This window comes from Lepisosteus platostomus, chromosome 9 (genome assembly GCF_059453375.1).
Source record: "Lepisosteus platostomus isolate fLepPlt1 chromosome 9, fLepPlt1.hap1, whole genome shotgun sequence".
In the NCBI taxonomy this organism is placed as follows: Eukaryota; Metazoa; Chordata; class Actinopteri; order Semionotiformes; family Lepisosteidae; genus Lepisosteus; species Lepisosteus platostomus.
This window is the reverse complement of record NC_142619.1, coordinates 43,166,967-43,185,988: the sequence shown is the minus strand read 5'-3', so window position 1 is coordinate 43,185,988 and position 19,022 is coordinate 43,166,967. Positions and strand designations below refer to the sequence as shown.

Sequence of the window (19,022 nt, the reverse complement as noted above, 5' to 3'; positions counted from 1 at the left end):
ACCAATACCAATTACATCTAACAAAATCTAACAAAAGGAAACTTAAATTGCCATTTTGTTTTAAAGGAATTTGGTTAACCTTGTATCCTTTTTCTTAATTCACAACATAATCTTTTATTTCATTTTAACATTCCTATACAAATATAAAAAATAATTAATGACTTAAATAGCATCTCTTACATGTAGTTTCTTTGCCAGTCAGAGAAAGAGACCTTCACCTACTTGTGATCACATTTCAGACAAAGTGGGGAAGCTAATGGCTTCCGTTGCTTCATGCAGTGATTGAAAAAAAAGGTCAATCCATAGGTCAATCAATAGGTCAATAAACTGTTGATATTACTAGATTGACCGCTGCCTTTTTCTACATGTACATGAAAAATTGTTCATATTAATGCTTAAAATCTTTGTACATGTAACATTTTTAGTATGAAAATCACTCAGCAAATGATATTGGTTTTATAAGGCTGGTTAGAGAGTACTATTTTATATAGGTCTCTGATTGATTTGACAGTGTTGACATCAGGGTACTGTACAGTATGAATCACCATATGAATTTTCATAAACAGCCTTCAACTTTTAACTGCATGAGTTACATAATGTAAAAAGATTCAAAGGCTTCAAGGTACTAGGTAAATAGGCTGAACCGATTAGGCTTACTCCAGATGTAACTTTTGTGACATCATATTCAAATTCAAAGTATTGGCCTTTTGCAGCCACACCCATCCAATGGAATCACACCAGTTCTGATGTCTTAAATACTACTATGGCTAATCCTTAATGTTGTCATTCTTAGTTGCTGGTTCATTATATCCATTAACACTTTAGGAAAGTCTTGGAAATGGTTACAGTTTTGTCTGCCTCACAACCTTTGAAAGTTATAAAAATCTTTTTTTTTTCTTTAAAACAAAAGAAAACAAATGGATTCACAAGATTTTGAAAATGCATACGTTTTTAGAATACTGAGATTCAGTATCATGTTTACGACATTTCAGAATAACAGCAGATTTTTAACCCCATCGTTTTATAGTCTTTTCTTTAATCTTAAGGTATAGTTGTATCAGCCTTCAGAATTAGTGTGGATCATTTCCAAGTTTCTGTGAACCACATGCTTGGTGATTTTTAAAGGCTGAGCTCTCTCATTCTATTTCTTAAATTACTTTATATTAATAGCTCAGTTTAATATTAGTCAGGTTGAATGAATTGAATTTTATTTTTATTTCAAAAGCCTTCTGGGTGGTTTTCAAAACCTCTAAAAGGAGAACAAAATTAATTCATTGGTTACATCATCAATAAGGATGAGTGAGCCAGTTCCAAAGGCAGCCAGATAGTACAAAGGTAAGCCAGAGGAGTTTTAGAACAAAGTTTCTGGAACAAATGAGAGGAAGATTAAGCTTTTTGAATGTGATGCACCATGTCAATGGCTCATAACACAGGGTCAATAATTCCAAGGAATTTATCAGAAGAATAAAGTGAAAATCTTTAACTCTTCAAGTTAATCTCCATATTTAATCCAATTGACAATTTATTGTACACATTGAGGAGACAAGCCAATTTTACTTGAAGTGAATTTGTCCCAATACTTGTGATTACTTGAAATTACTGTTGAACACAAAGTATTTCTTTTATTATATGATCAGATGTAATTATGGAAAAATCAACATATATACTTTACATGTCATTTTCTCTATGCCAAATACAAATTGCTTAATTGTATAGTGAAATGTTTTGACTTTGCTGTCATAATAAGTTTTCAGGGTGCTGTATACAGGGACAGAATGGTAATATACAGCTAAATATTTCATTTGTTAGACCCAAGATTGCTTCCTTTTATTGAAAGAAAAGAAAGAAATGTTTTACTTTGGGGTGTTTTTGAGTCAGTGAATAGGTAAAAGACGTAATAACAATGTCCTCATTTGCACAGATTTGTGACCCTGTCACGAAAGGCTAAGCTTCTTATTCCATTGTCAAAGCTACTGCTGAGAAAACAACCCAGGAAACAGACCCACCTACCAGTTAGCAGACAGACAAGCTAGAGCTGCACCTGTGGGATTGGGTGTAACAGCAGGAAGCGATAGATGCAGTAATATATAATTACCGAGGATTTTTTTCCCCTTTTCCTTTCTCACAAAACGCTTATCTGTTCAGGTTAACTAGTAATTAACCTCAAGTTAATTGTTTGAGTTGTACACCATTATTCTTCTTAACGATTTCTTCATCCACTGATGTCAGCTTTGGAACCTATTTTTGACACCTTTTGGTTTTCAAACACTTCCTTCATTTCTGCTTGTTGGAATTTAGTCTTTGCACAACAACACTTCAGATTACGTGTGCTGAAGTCAGTCTGCTCAGTGTCCAGTATTGAAGTTCCATGTGGGAAGAACATATTATTAGATTTACATTTATATATTATTTACATATTTATCAGATATACAGATAAATCTAATCATATATTTGAGATAATTTTTCATTATTTTAAACATATGTCATACCATATACAATACATTTATATATTTTTTAAAGTTTTTATATATCAAGTCTAAGTGAATAACAAGATGGTTGAAGTTGTCTCTCTACAAAGGGATCTGGTTTTAGAACTCAAAAGCTTTTTTGAGTAATCTATGGGTTTTTATATCATTGTCTATTGTATAAATATACTTTTTTTTTCTATCATCCAGGTGCTCTTTGCTGAAATTGAGACAGGTGGCAAGAATCTTTTAGACAGTAGTGGTTTCTTGCTGGCTATCCTCCAATTAAAACAGTTCAGTCTTTTCCTGACCTGTTAAGCATGAATACTGACAATAAATGTAAAGATGTTACTCTGTGGTTCTTTATGATTTCCTGGATTATTTTCCAGGTTGCTTTCAGAACGATCTTGTCAGGATGAGAGGTCCTGGGTAGAGTCACTGAGGTCATGAATATTTTCCATTTAGAGAATATAATTTAGAAATGTTTTTTAACACTCCCAAGACATTAGAATCTGATACTCTTTTTCATGTCCTGTATGGTGAAGACCAAATGCACAATGTTTCTGTTCATTATACAGGACAGGGTTGCCCATATTGAATTCTTGATTTCTTAATTACTCAATTATTTAACCAGCGGATCCAAATTACTCTCTTAATATGATAAGTAATCTAGCGTTTCACTTGTTATTTAATATACATTGTGTCTTAATTATCATTTTTTTCTTCTTCACTCACCATTACATCCAAAGAAACACTGAGCTGGTAAAATCAAAACCCTTTTAAGGTAAATCCAAGAAAAGACAAGTTTTGATTAAACCTGACACTGAAGAAGCTTTTCTGCATTTATATGCAATATGGTCGCATTTCTTCAGCTACCATATTTTATACTTAATTCTTAATGCACCCAAAATGCAATATCGTATACACTACCATGTTAGAATCTATGAAACCTTTAAGCAAAATATTGGCAAACTGCTGTTTCAGTGAAAGTCTCAAGATATTCAAGATCTCAAAAGAATTTTTTCTCAAAGAATCTTTACTCATGTTATCATAAAGCAGTACTTTTAGGGAGGAAAATACTTTCTGCTTATCTGTTTAGTTTATGTCACAGGCTTTGAGCATGTGACCCTATAGTAATACAAGATTGGTTGAATCCAGGACTGTAACTATGTTATGGCCAGAAAAATAGAACATTTTTTTCTGGAATTTTAATAACATTCAAAATTGTCCCCATTATTTGAATGACTGTGTGTATGAGATTGGTAGATAAACCAGTGAGACTTAAAATGGATTTGAACAAGATAGGAAACCATAAAAGCGTCTTTGAAGATTATTTCTCATACTTCATTTTATTCTAGTTTTTTTTCAGCATGCTGACGTATTTTTATTGCTTTGAAAAAAAATCCACTATAACCAATAGATTGGCTGTGGCCTTACACCAAATGTCCTACTATATTATGTTTTACAAAATACGACAATAGTTTTATGCCAGATAGCTGCAAACACATTAAGGAATAAAGGGGGCATTTGTGACAGCTGTGGGGTTCTTTAAGCATAGTTGAATTCAAAAAGTTATGAAGTACATGTAGATTTATGTTGTCTTTTGTGTGCAATATTTTAGAATGTAAATTTGTAAGGAGGTTTAACTAGTAATGCCATTTTTAGTTCTCAAAAAGTCAAATGTCTAGATTTAAAGCTTAATTGAAATGAAGTAAAAAAGTTCACAAAGTACACAGAAGAAAAATAAGTGTTCAAATGGAAATTGCTTCAGCCGATACACATTGCTGTATTAGTATTTTAATACAGGTAATTGCTCTGAGTACCTGTAATGCATAGTACAGTATCTAAAAAGAACTATAATGCTAATTGGAAATTGTCGCCAGCTGTTGCAATTACTCCTTTAAGTTGTGCATTTTCAACTAATAATTAGCTATAGTCTCACATTGGAGGTTACAAGAAAAAAAATCCAAGGTGTGAAATTCCCATATGGCATTAAGCCTACAAAAGGGAGACAGGGAGCGGGGGAGGGAAAGTGGAGCTCTTGGTACTTTTTGCCACTTTAAAATTTGCAGTTTCTTAACCCTTTCTGCATTTCTTCATTAGTTATTGGTCAGGCTTTAGATCATCCTGTATGACTCAGAGTATAAGAGATTTAAATAAATAATAGTAAAAGAAAGAGGTAAGGTAAGTATCATCTCTTCTATGTATGGATGTTTTGAATGTACTGTATGTCACCTTATGAAAGTAAATTGATCATTCAACTACTGTATATAACTAATCAGACTGACAGCATTTTTTCGGATTCTTTTTTTGTCAGTATGAAAAGTGTAAAGTGATATTCTCCTAGTGGGAAAGAAAGATATAATAGACCAGAGATTATTATTTTTGTAGCTGTTCACATTGATGGAATTTATTACTGCAGTTCAAATGTATAATGTGCATATCTGTTGTTCCAAATGAGCAAAAGTTGTTCTATGACAAGAAAATATTTTACAAGCAGGTGGCACTGTGGCATGATGGTAAGCAGTGCTGCCTCACCGTTAAAGGATACTGGGTTCAAATATGGCCAGGAGTGGCCACATAGTGATAGGTTGATTCTTTGCTCATTCCATAATTAACTGGAGTGGGGCACCTTCCTTGATAATCTTCCATGTCTGGAGTAGCTATGCTACAATGCCAATTCTAACATAGATTTGGATCAAAGTGAAACTTTTCTCATGGATTGCTATAAAACTCTACATTTCTTTTTGTGTCCTCCACTTAGTTAAATGTATATAAATGTTTCAACCATGGTAATGATAGCTACAATGCAAAAGAAAAAGCAGCACACTATATGTCAAATGATAGGTGATGTAATGATAGAAAACAACAACTGCCACACTTGAGGCATAAAGAATTCAGCAAAGAAGCATGCAATTTGTTTCCCATGATATAATTTATTGCTCTGTATATGCAAGTTACTGTATTTTGCTGTTTGGGAGAAAAGAGAAAAAAATGAGCTACTTTCATACTGATATGTTTTGTGTGAATATTTCTTTATGTTGGCTTTTTAACCTTTATGCAAACTGGAGTTTGCAAACTGGAGTTTGCATATTATTTTAATATATGAACACATTAATGAAATAGCTATAGGTCTTTCATTACTTTTGTTTCAAGTTTATTCAAGTTTGAAGTTCAAGGAAAGGTATTCATTGAACACAAAGGAACACAGGGAAAAGTAACTGTGACTAACTGATTTGTACAAGTAGTCATCTTTAAGAGAGTGAGTCATCTAATTGAATACAGCCTCCAATCCTATTATTTGACAGCAGAGGTGTCATTTAGCCGAGCTTCTTTTTGGTCTTAAACTTTAAATAATACAAGTACATTTTAAAGAAAAATGACAAAGACAACTAGCACATTTGGAATGACACCTTCACTAATGGAACACAAATTGCTAGAATGGATTTGTACATTTGTCACTTGCCAAAGAATGTGCACTTTCTTGCAAAATGGTGGTTAATTGAAAAACAGTAAATCTTTATTATACTGAAATAGGATATATCATAATGCTTTATAAATAGATTACTTTTAAATAGACTGGCACAAACTTGTCTGCCTAGCAAATGTATTTAGGCTTCCATGTAAGGAAGTGATTGTAAGTCATTTCTTTTTTAACTGTCTGTGCCTGAAGACCAGGTAGTGAAGCAAGCTTTTACTAGGTAGTTTACTAGGTAGTTGTACTCCATCAAATAATTCATTTTTTGACAAAAATAGGGCCCTGCATCCACCATTATGGCAGCCTGATATGTATATTCAGCATCCCTTAAAATCCTCTTCTTGGGCCTGTTGTACTGATTGAATTGAAACTTGATAGATTTCATCAACGTACAAAGCACAAAAATTACAAATGTTATTAAGTATCATTCTATCATTCTATTTCAAGATGTCTACATATCATCCATTTATTTTCTTACATCTCGAAGTGATTGGGCCCGTCTTGCTCATTTGGCAATTTAGTAAATCTAAACCATTGTCCAACTGTTTCTTAAACATGCCCAAAATTTGGACCTCAACTACCTGGCTGTTACAGATACCCAAAGAAGTGTTTTCTATTCTATTTTGTACATGAATGAGTGTTAAACAGTTCCCTGGGTTGAACCTAGAGTATATATGCCCCTTGCCCTTTAGGATTTTGGATCAAATCTTCTCTAAGTCTCTCTCTCCTCATGACTGGAGGGATTTTTTTCCTCTTAAATTATCCATAAATGATAATCCCCTGAGAACAGAAATCATTCTTGTTGCTCTTATGTTCTTGTTACTCTTATTTGAACACTTTCTAAGGCTATTATATTTTTTGTGGTGTGGTGACCAAAACTGAACACAATATTCTAAATGTGGTTTTACTAATGCATTTAGCATACCCTCTGTGGATTTAAATTTCATACTTTCTGTTGTATACACAGTCATTTTATTTGCTTTTTTATTGCTTTTCCACACTGTCTTGATGAGGACATGGAAGAATCTATAGAAACACCCAGATCGCTTTCATGTGTAACTTCCCGCAGCCCAGAAGCACCCATGCAATGACTACCCATGCAAGCACCTTTTTCTGCATTTGCCACTCTTGCTATTTTAGTGTCATCAGCAAAGCTGACAAATTTGTTTATAACTATACACAAATCTATATAATTTGTAGTCTGGAAGGAAGAGCAATATGCCTAAACATATCCCTGTGGTACACCACCTCACACATCTGTTAATGGTTCCAGTTCTTGATCCATATGCATACTGTACATTACATTTCTTTTAACTTATGAGAGAACTCATCAAAAGTTGTTTAGAAAATAGAAATGCTATATATAATTTCATATGCTTTAGTGTTATCTAATGTCTTTATTGCTTGTTCACAGGATTTAGGTAATTTAAAGAAAACGTTCTTTTCAAAACCCATGTTGTTTGTCTCTTAAAATGCCCTTAATTTATATTTTTCTCATTTAGATCTATCATTTTAAATTTCCCTGTAACAGAAGCAAGAATGATTTATCTGCAGTTAACTGATTAAGTTTGGTCCTCCATGACTGAGAAAATACCATCAGATCTTAGAGATTCATTTATTGTCATCCTTTTAGAGTGTGCTCTTCATTTTGCAGTTTCCCTAATGTTTCATCAAACCATTAAGGCTGTATTTTCCTGAGCTTTTAGGACTTTAAAATTTTTAACATCCTGTTTTTTTAAACAGATTTCATGGACAATCCGATTTAACAGAAGCTCAAAAATGTTTAAGCAGATATCATTCCAGGCACTTGGTTGCTGATGTGTAAATTGTGTTAAATGAGATAGCATGTACTGTGTTTTGTAAGAAACTTCAACCTCTTTCTTTAGAACCAGTAAACTTATTGATATTAAACTTGGTACTTAATACAAAGCAATATCAGCAGCAATGGTGGCATTGGTATTTATCATCCTCCAATAAACAAAACCAAAATATTTAATGTTTAAATGTATGTGCTTGTTGGTTTCAGGGTATTTAAAGTAGTGCAATGCAATGTATTTTTGTAAGGGCTCTGTCACGTCATGTAGTTATGCATGCTAGAAAATTACAAATCATTAAAAAATTTAAAATTATTTTCCTAAAATACTTAAAATCTGATTAAATTAATTAGCTAAAGATATAAAACATTCTTATGCATTGTTTCTTTGCAGATAGTACATCTCTCTCAAAAATTTTAATGTCATATTTATCATAGCATTTCATAAAAAGAACATGCTAGGAATCCATCAAAACTGCTTGCAGTTCTAGTTCACCTTTTTTCTGAAGACCTAGGAGAAAAATAAACTAGATCTATTTTCTCTTGTCAAGCGTTGAAAATTCTGAGGCATTTCTTGAGAAAAATTAAGCTCCAGTTGTTCTTATACTTGAAAAAGAAAATTGGCTCGAATGGCCACTGTTGATTGATAATTAGCTGGACATTTCTCTACTGATGAAATGCAAAACATAAATACACTATAGCATCTGTCTAGACTGGATGTCTTTTTCATTTACTAAGTGTAATTTTACCTAGAAGCAAAGGACCTAATGCTGTAACATGACAATGTACATTCACACAAAGTAAGGCTGAGCAGTTTCCTGAAGTTTATTAAAGATCTGGATTCTGAACCTTTAACCCATCTTAGGGTCAGAATCTTACACTGCCTAATGGAAGAACCTCTGAGTTGGAGCTTTTATGATGCTGATCAAGTTCAAGTGGAGGTGCAGAAAGGAGTCAAGAACAAGTGAAACTCATTTTATTACAAGTCCATAATTTGTTTTTTTTCTTTTCCTTTTGTATTCCTGTTTTGTGCAATTATTTTAGTTTACAGCACCTTGAGATGATGTAGTATGAAAGGCACTACATAAAATAAATATGATTATCAAAAGTCTGTGAAGCAATGGCATATGTGGATGGATGTGTTTTGAATTTTGGAAAATAAAGCGGCCGTGAGCACCTGTGAAGCACATTTGGTAGATAATTCATAAGTTCCCTTTACTTATTGACCTACCCTATTATACCTTCAACGTTGGCATCTCAGAACCTAGTGCAGCAGCTGTTATTGAAGCTGGTGCTGTGTGGTATGAATAAGTAAAGTGTTATTTGTGAAAAAAATATCAAGAGTGGGAATTCTGCTGTGAAATGAAGCTAGCTTGAAGTTTTTGCTGCAAACAACTTTCTGCATGAAACTTTTGAAAACAAACTTCTTTCAAACAGTGCCCAATATCCATGCCAGAAGACTGACTTGGCCACATGATCTTAATCCCTCTAATCATTATGTGAACACCTGAAAGATTGAGTATTCCATGCTAACTGCTGAGGATTTAAAGGCAGCAATTCATTAGGTTTATCTAGTTTCACCTGAGTTTCAGGCCATGTTAAGATTTAAAAAAAAATATTTTTTTCTTAGTGAGGATTTAGTCAAATTTACAGCTGATCCCATTAATTCGATGTTACTGTGTATATATCTGTAAAAATATATTTAAAGAGTTTTATTTTTTTAATTCTGACCATATAGTTCTCTTTTGTTTCAATCTTTTGTTTTTCAGAAGCCTGGAATGGACCTAGCAGATACTTATATAACCTTTGTACGACAGAACCAGGATATTCTGAGAGACAAGGTCAATGAGGAAATGTATACAGAAAAAGTATTTGATGTAAGTGACTACGCTTGCAAAGCATATTAAGGAATACATTTTGAGAGTATTTGGGAAAAGAGGGGTGTGGTGAGTTATCAGTTTAAACTTGATTGTGCCATAGTGAATTTGCATGCTTAATGAAAAAAAAAATCGAGTGTATTTTAAACTAATGCTTAAACTAATTTGAATACTAAAATTAGATAGTTGAGGGCACTGATTTGTTTCTTGCTTGTAGTTTTAATCATTTTAATTGTATTAGTCATGAACAATAGGTTCCCAAATGTATTATTATCTAACATTTATTAACATTCCTGAATTTAATGTTACACTGTTTGCTATTGGGCAACACATCTTACGCATATTTGTATCCATTACGTTATAGGCTTTACACTGAAATTGCATAGTTAACACACTTCTTGGGAGGAATAAATTACTTTATAGTCACCAAAAATGGTCCCATGGTCAGTCAGACATGGTGAAAAGGGAGCAGGGGTGGAATCCGTAAAAGGGATGATTATGTGATGATGTGCTGTACACTTCATTGTTGTGAAGTGTGATACCTTTGGATTAGTTGGTAATAAGCTATACAGTCCTCATCCCCATGTAAATTGCTTGTCAGGTTATGATCAAAGCATTTTAAATTAAACCCTTTCTTTTTCCCCCTGACATGGCTTTTCATTAGCCATAGAAGCAATGACGTTGTCTCCTGCACACCTTAGATAAACTCTTCCTCAACCCCATCCAGAAAACACAAAACTGAACACTGGAAGCCAAACATCTAAAAGACAGGGAACATTTTTCTTTCATAAGATTCCAATTATATTTTGCCTTCCTCAGGCTGTAATTTGTATGAATTTAAAGTTAACGAATAAGATTAAGAATTCTTTGACATAATTAACTTCATGATAAGATAAACACAGAGTACAGGAAAAAAAACACTGTATCTTATACCATACATGAATGCAGATTTGTCTTTTCTATGATTTTAATTATTTGCTAAATTATGTATTAGTGCTGAGAAGAAAACTACTTGATAACTTCATTTGTGTATCTTAGTTCACTACATGGTTCTATTAGAGCAGTGTTCAATTAAAGACATTCATTTTTAGCTTATGAAAGGTTAAAAGAACAACACAGTTGTAATGGAGATATGACCAGTTTTATTTGTGTACTTTCCATTTGTTTTAAATTACAAAAAAGTTAATTGTATATAAATAAAGTTTAAAAAACAATTTGCAAGTAATTTGCAAAAGCTTAACATAACAAATGCATGCAAAGTTTTTTTTTTCTTTTCATGCTGTATTTGTGAATGACACATTGCTGAATAATGTGAATATAATTGTAAAAGGCAGTGAATGCCTGGGAAATTAAATTATAGAAGTATTCATATTGCCTCATTCAAATATGAATCTGTTCAAGTGTTCTATGTGCTTTTGCTGTAGAAAATACTAACAGTTTTTCTTCTAATTATGCAAAAAGTCAAATGTTTTGATAACAGCAATTCACAGCACACACTCTAACACTGTACATGGTGTTACTCATTCAAGGCCTTGTAGGCACTAGAAAGAGTAATGTTGAGTTCTCTTGTCATGGTGGACATCAAAATGAGACTTAGCTCCTATATCATAAACTAGCCTGTATTTTTGCCGTTGTACAGGAGGGAAGGAAAAATATCATCTGTCTCTAATAGTCTGAGTGTTAATATGTGTGAAAAAAGGATTTTATGAATGTGTTGATGCCCTGCAGGGGTAGAATAATTATCATCCATCCAGCTGGCACTTCACTCAATATCAAAATTCATATCTGCTACTTTTGCATTTGTTTGGTGTTGTAGTGTTTGTGCCAGCATATGTTTTACATTTTCAGCTTTTTATTTTTTTTAGCACTCACTTTTTTGTAAGTACAAATGACATCCTTTTTGGATAAATACATCATCCAGAATATTTCAATATATTGACCAACTGTCGAATATTCAAATGCATAATCTACCAAATACATCAGGTTTTAGAAGTTATAATAAACTAGGATTAAATCATATGTAATATGCTTTTTGTATAGCTTTTAGCTAAATAAGTAAATATAGAAGGAACACGTTGAAGAAACGTTTCAGTTGCAATTAAATACATCTGAGAGGAGAACTGAATCCTTCACCGTTTTAAAGGGAATTAATGAAGCCGATTCCAATAGTTATTTTAAATTAAGTTTGAAATAGCAGAACACAAGGACATAGCTGGTAAATTGTTAAAATTTTGCTCCAATACGTGAAAGCACTTTTTTACACAGAGAGTGGTCAATGCATGGAATAGATTACCAGAGCACACTGAAAAGCCTGAAGTCCTATGACAGAGTCACTTAGTATATAAGCACTGATTGGCTCAATGGCCTGTTTTCACTTTTAATTTGAATATGATTTTATGCATTTAATTTCAGTTTGGTTATTAGTTATAATAAATGGTAACAGACATCCATGGAATAGAAGACATACATATTCCCACATCCTGTCTGAATTCCTAATAAACATAGAAAATAGATAATTGATAAACATGTACACTTTAATAGCCATTTAACTATTTAGTGTTTAAATAAACTAGAGAATGCATTGTTTTAAAAGAAGAGTAGTACTTATATTTGTAAAATTACATCCTTTTGATTATGAATGATAAGAGCAGTATTCATGTATAAAAATCATAGCTGTTTGAACAAAACAATGTGATTTCCAGTTTTAGATGCAATGTAATCTTTAGCCTTAAACAGACATGCTAGCAACTCATAATTGACTTTCTTTCAAAGAGAAGTACTGAATGTTTCTTTAGCTTGCCTGGATCCCTGACCCAAATCTCATGAATATTCTTAAGGCCAATGTAAAAAAGACAGGAATGTAATAGATTGAATGAGTAGAGTTAAAGAAATTATTTTTCCTCTGTTCAATGCCACAGAAAAATGGCGAAAATGTCATATTTTCCACTTCTGTTATTGCTCTTGATGCTCTTGGATTGCTAAATTGTATTAAAATAAAGTATGCTATCAGCCTCAATGGCTACCCGTGCTAATCAGGCTCTTTCAGGAAAAATGATCAAGGTTAGTTCTGTGCTTCTGTGGGGGGGAGGGGTGTGTGATTGAAAACTGTATTTGGTGAAATAAGTATTTGTTTTATAAAGGCTTTGCAGTTTACACCGTTCAGCTGTAATTTTTTTATGAACATCTTATGAACAATGGTTACAACACAATGTAAGGCCTTATACAGTTTCAAACACATTGAGGGAATATCTTCCACTGTTGATTTCCAAGAGGACCTTGGTTTCCATCTTAAATTCACATTTTGTAGTTACTCAAAGCTCAAACATCTCAGAATCGGTTGAATGCTCATATTAAGTTAATTAATTAATCATATTTTGCACTAGGTGTTATTTTCATTTAGAAATAAAAACAAAATACTCTTAGTTTTTCATTAGAAACACTAAGAGAAATCAAACAATTGTTTAAATATTAATGTAAGGAAAGCTGTAGGTGAAAACTGTGCCAATGATTGTTTTGTGGGTTTTTGAATGCTGTCTATCTGCCATTTATTTCAAACACTGTGTGCAGCAGCTACTGGGTTGGGAAGAAATGAGTACCTGAAATCATAGGTCACTGGGAGACAACCTCTGTCCCCTACATTTTATTTGGCTGTCAGGCACTGTACTGAATTCGATCCCAGCTTTTCTCACATATGGAATTCATTTAATAATAATTGCTTACACTTACAGTATATACCTGGATAATGCGACAGCAGCCATAGTGCACCAGAATGCTCACCACACATCAGCTATCAGTGGGGAGGAGAGCAGAGTGATGAAGCAAATTCAGAGATGTGGATTATCAGGAGGCCATGATTGGTAAAGACTAATGGGAAATTAATGGGAAAAACTTTGGCCAGGATGTCGGGTTACACCACTTCTCTTTTCGAGAAACGCCCTGGGATTTTTAATGACCACAGAGAGCCAGGACCTCGGTTTTACGTCTCATCCAAAGGACAGACATTTAGATTGAAATATTCTGCAGATACTGATTTTTATTTAATAATGCCTCACACTCAGGGCTAATTAATTATTAAATTCTTTGTTGATAAACAGCAAACAAAAGTTTATTTTCTCTCTGTTTTAAGGCTAGTTTAGAATTAATATTCTTTATTTTAAAAGTATTTTTCAGTGTGAAATATATGATATTCACTTTCTAGGTTTATGTTTTCACTTGTCTTTGCTGTACACTAAATTGTTTTTTTTATTATGGATCTTATTTTATATTAGATCCAGTTTCAATTTTTTACAACAAAAAAAAAAGTTCTTTAAACTACCGGATAACTGTATTCATTAGAGTTATTAATATACCAAATCGATGTGTCTGAAGATTAAGTTCTCAATCATTTCAGCAGCAAAGTCAGGCCATGCCTGTTATTTGTTATTTTATTTGCAAAAAATGTTTGTTCATTACCGTAAGTGCTACATTCTAAATCTTAAAAACATGTATTAAGTCATACAGGCTCATCTACAGTATGACTGTTATGATGACAGATGGTAAAATTGTACTGTTCTAGAATTGGTTTTGGCTTTATGATTTATAATTCTTTTTCATTTACTGCATTGTTAATAACTTTAATTAATGCCAGTTTTTTTTTTAAAAAAAAGAAGGAAATTGAGTGATTCAGCTGAAACCACTGAAAAAAATAGATCATTGACAAGAGCTTTGATTTGTGTGGGATTCAGAAGTGGGAAACGTGTTTGCCATTCCATTCTCGGCATAGACAATAATCATGACCGCACCAGTGCACAAGTGTTTGAGGGTACTGTTTGCTATTAACTTAAAGTGCTGAACAGGTCCCTTGAACAACTGTTCACTAAGTTCCACTGGAAGGGATGCCATTACAAAGGATAATAATGACAACGCAAGAGTTAATTACCACCATTATGCTTCAGTCACTTTAAATAATGCAAATTGTATTCAACCAGGAAGATTTCTTAATTAAATACTACTGCAGTATCCATTCTCTGTTTCATTCAAAGATTCTGTGTCATTAATTTACATTAGTTGCCCTCCAAATGTTTTTAGACAAAATTGTTATTACTGTTTTACAGTCAAGCAATTTGTATTTGTGATCATGAGATGAGACTGAATAAGTACAAAATATTATTTATTTTTCTGGATATATGTTTTATTTATGTGTAATGCCATACATTTGATCATATTTAAACAAAACACACTTTATGTTCAAATAAATTATTTTAAGTGAATCTAAAAACTGTGATACATCCACTAAAACAGTTTTTAGAATATAAATGTTGGTATTTTGTAACTGGCGTAAATGTAAGTAATACGTAATAAGGCTACAGTATTTTGTATAAGCTTTTGAAGCAATAAGTTAATGAAGTCTGCAGCCCACTGAGCTCACCTCTATCAATTCTTGCATATTCTTGGTGTTCTGAATTATTATTTTCTTCAGTATTATAAATGCTGTTCAGTTGGATTTATGTCTTGGTCTCCACTTGTTTTTCCTAATGAAGTCCCTGGTTATATTGACCATGTATTTTGGGTCATTGCTATGTTGGATGGAAGTGAAGTTGAAGTGAAGTGTCACCCACTAAGTATAGAAGCCTCTTTCTCTACATGTGTAGACAAAACATTTTTTTTCCTGTAAATTTCATAATTAATTCTGCTGTTACCTTCACTATTAACATCATCGATAAAGATATGAGAGCCCAGAATATTCCATGCTTTACAAATGACGTGATAATCTTTGGACTATCTGCAGATCTTTCCTTTCTCTACCTAAATTTTCCTTCAGGGTAAAGATTTATCTTGGTCTCATCTTCCTGTAAAACGTTGTTCCAAAACTTTTCTACCTCAGCTTTTTACTGAATTCTGAATTACTGAAGTGAATTCTGACACTCACTTGCCAATGCAACTTCCGATAACAAATACAAATTTATAATGTATAGCAAAAATAACAGCTTTGTCTATGAAGTATTAATGCATTTGGTTGGCACTACAAGAGAGAATTTAATTTCCTTTTGCCTTTTAAATATAAAAAGCAGATATTCCTTCCATTTTATTTAGTTGTTTGCAATTATGCATTGATCTAAGGTTCTTATCCAGTGCTTTCTTGCAGTATCCATGGGAATCTACTTCAACAGCAATTCACAATACAGTGCACATTTCTATTCATTTGTTTTCCACTACATACTAGCAGGAGGACTTACTGTATAACACAAAAACATGAACCATATTTTATATCAAGACTTTTATTAAAGGAGAAAGAAACAGTTGCTTTTATATTTATATATTGAAAATAAGAAAGAGAGCGGTCCTCCTGAGGTTTACTGGACTTTAAAACCCAGTAAATACTTCTTTTGATCCATGTGAACATATGTGAAAAATCATAAACAGCTAGACGTTCTCAGACCCACTTTAGTTTAGATGTTTACAGTATACTGTGGCCTTTACTTTATGCCGATGTTTGATTATTATTATTATTATTATTATTATTATTATTATTATTATTATTATTAGTTGGGTGCAATGATTAGCATTGCTGCCTTGCATTGTTGAAGCCCTGCTGCTATCTGTGTGGAGTGTGTGTGGGTTTCCTCCCACAGTCCAAAGACATACTGGTGGGTTAATTGGCCTCTAGGAAAACTGTCCCCAGTGTGAGTGTCTGTGTCTGTGACTGTGTGTGCCCTGTGATTGGCTGGACTCACCCAGGATGTATCCCACCTTGTACCAGTTGCTTGCGGGGATAGTTTCTGGCTCCCCTGTAAGCTTCTATTGTATAAAGCACTTATAAAATAGATAAATGAAACAAAGTGTCATATTTTTCTGCCAGGGGAGAAAGACATGGTTGGCCATGACTCTCAGTCTTCTACTGGTTTCAACTTCAATCTCTAGTCATTGCAGCTGGCCAGAGATAGCAAGGCTTGTAGAATCACCTAATTAACAATGCAGGCTTAAACAGGCACCTCAGCTGGCAGTGTAGTTAGCCGCCTGTTGGTTCTCAGCGGGACTTGGTGGTGCTTCTCATTCTCTGCCCTAATGGTCTTCTGCCCATCTAATTTTGCCCTATTGAAAGCCACTGTTTACCACAGCTTGAGCCCATCCCAGGGGGCTGAGTTATTATCAAAGGATTACAAAGATGTAGTCTTATTGCTCAGACATTTCAGTTTCCTTGACTATGCCAGAGTGCTAATTAGCTGTGACTAATTAAGAAAAAATGTTCTGGCCGCACTGCATCATTTTACCAAGTGCTAGAGAGTGAAAAAGAGAATTCAAAAGCTTACCACTGGTCAATCTGAGCAGCTTCTTTTAGTCTTTTAAAGCCTAGCGTTCACCTTTCTCTTCTGAGATATTGCTATTGTAATTAGTTCTGTTGATCTTTTACTTGTGCTTTTCCTTTCTTTACTTGAGGTAATCACATGTGGATAGGCATATTTTTTATGATGAATGTTCAAATATTCACGCAGCCTTTAACAAAGAAAGAAGGGTGCTATAATTACTCTTTTGAATTAGCATTTTTATGTGCATTATTATTACTTAACAAAATACATAAGATTTGTAGGTATGATATGCCATTCTTTGGTTATGAAACAAATAATATGGAGCAGTGAATTTGACTGGAATATACGGTGTATACTGTATGTCTTCAATTCCTACAATAAACTAATTTACATTGTATTGTACTGTAGCTGTACAGTAGAAAGGATTAGTGCCAGATTTTCTTTAATTTTAAATAATGAAAAATACATACTGTATAAAGTGATATAATATATTGAGATTAGGATTTTTGGGGTGTTTCATGTAATATTATATATACTATAACAATATATTATTTGTGGTATATTGACCAATACATCACAAAGAAGAGAAGAAGTACAACTTGTATTATTCTTAGTTACTATCATTATAAGTTAAAACAACTAATCACTTTCAGTGGGAGAATAAAGGTAGCAGCACATTCTATAACTCAAGACATGCTTCTTTACTATTTTCAGTTAATGTCTTTTACATATAACATTAACCTTTGTTATTTTTATTTTAAAAAATTAAATTTAAATGAAACATCCTCATACAGTACTCTAGTTACTTATTTCTATTTTTATGGTTATCCCTTGAGAATTTCTTTAATAGCTGCTGTTTAACTTGTCAGAAGAAAGCACACTGTGCTGTGAAATCTCTTTTGAAAGACGTCTTCTGAGAAACAACTTTAATCCTTGTTAGAAAATTGCAGTCTGGATCTTGTAAAAAAAACGAAAGTCCTGTCCTTTTGTTGGTTCTCCAAAGCTCTTATAGGAGCCCTTTACAACAGCAGCGACAGCATAGCAAAGCTTCACTATTTAGGTGAGTAGAGCTTTGACAGTCTAGGCAGACAATGAAGAAGCCTTTATGTAGATCCTGTAGCAATGCTGAACATAGCTGGGGATCAATGCCAGCCATTCAGGCCTGCCCCTTTTTTTCTTCTTCATTGCTTCAAATTGTTAATTCAAGACTAAAGGTAATCTGGGGAGGTGGAGAGTGTTTTAAAAAGCTGATGTACTGAGAGTGCTTATAGCCCCGTTGTGGCAATTTCCATAGTCAGTGGCTACTGTTAGCGCATAGGGTTTTTGTTTCATTGTTGACCTGTTTACTATTAAAAAATGCACGAACGCCCAGAGACTCACTACTCCAGCACTCTTTTATAACAGCTACCACCTTCTGAGTCCTTGAGCTTGTCTGTAGCTTCGGAGTTCCTTTTAGATTGGGTTTGAAAACTTCACCACAAACACTAGATTAGACTGATGTTCTGTTTTCCGTGCTCCTGTTGATTTGTTGAACCTTCCCCAGGCTGGATAGCAAGTACCAGCTTGATGGAAAGACAGACCACTAATGTGATTTACCAGCCTGCAGTCATGCACAATAAGTGTGAATAAATATAGAGGTCTCACAGTGTCAAACATAGCAGTTTCCTTCCCTTTTTATATAGTGAGGGAGATGTCAAGAAAATGAAGTGGGTAATGCATGCCCTTGCAAGTGCTGGATAATCCATGAATAGGAATATAATACTGATTTAGATTTTTATTAGGTCTGCTGGCAGAGGTAGCACAAATCTATAGATGGTCCACAGGTGTGAAAACTCCTCTTGACTGTTAAGTTAATAACAGCAATTGGGACATTTAAGAGCATTATTATGACAGCATAAAGATGCTTGCATTTAAATATGTTCAAATTCTGAAGCAACATTAGAATAGCTAAAAGTCATTTTTATTGTTCTATAGAACCAGTGTCTGCTTATTGTGTGCTACTGTTCACATTACAATGACTGATTTCCATAATGGAGTTTTAAAACTAGAATCCTTTTCTGAGTATTAATTAATTTTGTATTCAAGTAATTTCTTCAGGCTGTC

At 33.4% G+C, this 19,022-nt stretch overlaps 1 protein-coding gene across 13 annotated transcripts in view; it reads left to right on the top strand.

Moving 5' to 3' along the window:
• Nucleotides 1–19,022, top strand: part of cadps2 (Ca++-dependent secretion activator 2) — a 295,984-nt gene that overhangs the window by 275,393 nt on the left and 1,569 nt on the right. For all 13 annotated transcript variants that reach the window (XM_088645120.1, XM_088645117.1, XM_088645119.1 and 10 more), the window contains one exon: nt 9,526–9,633. In XM_088645120.1, coding sequence (XP_088501246.1) covers nt 9,526–9,633 — 108 coding nt within the window. The remainder of the gene's footprint in view (nt 1–9,525; nt 9,634–19,022) is intronic.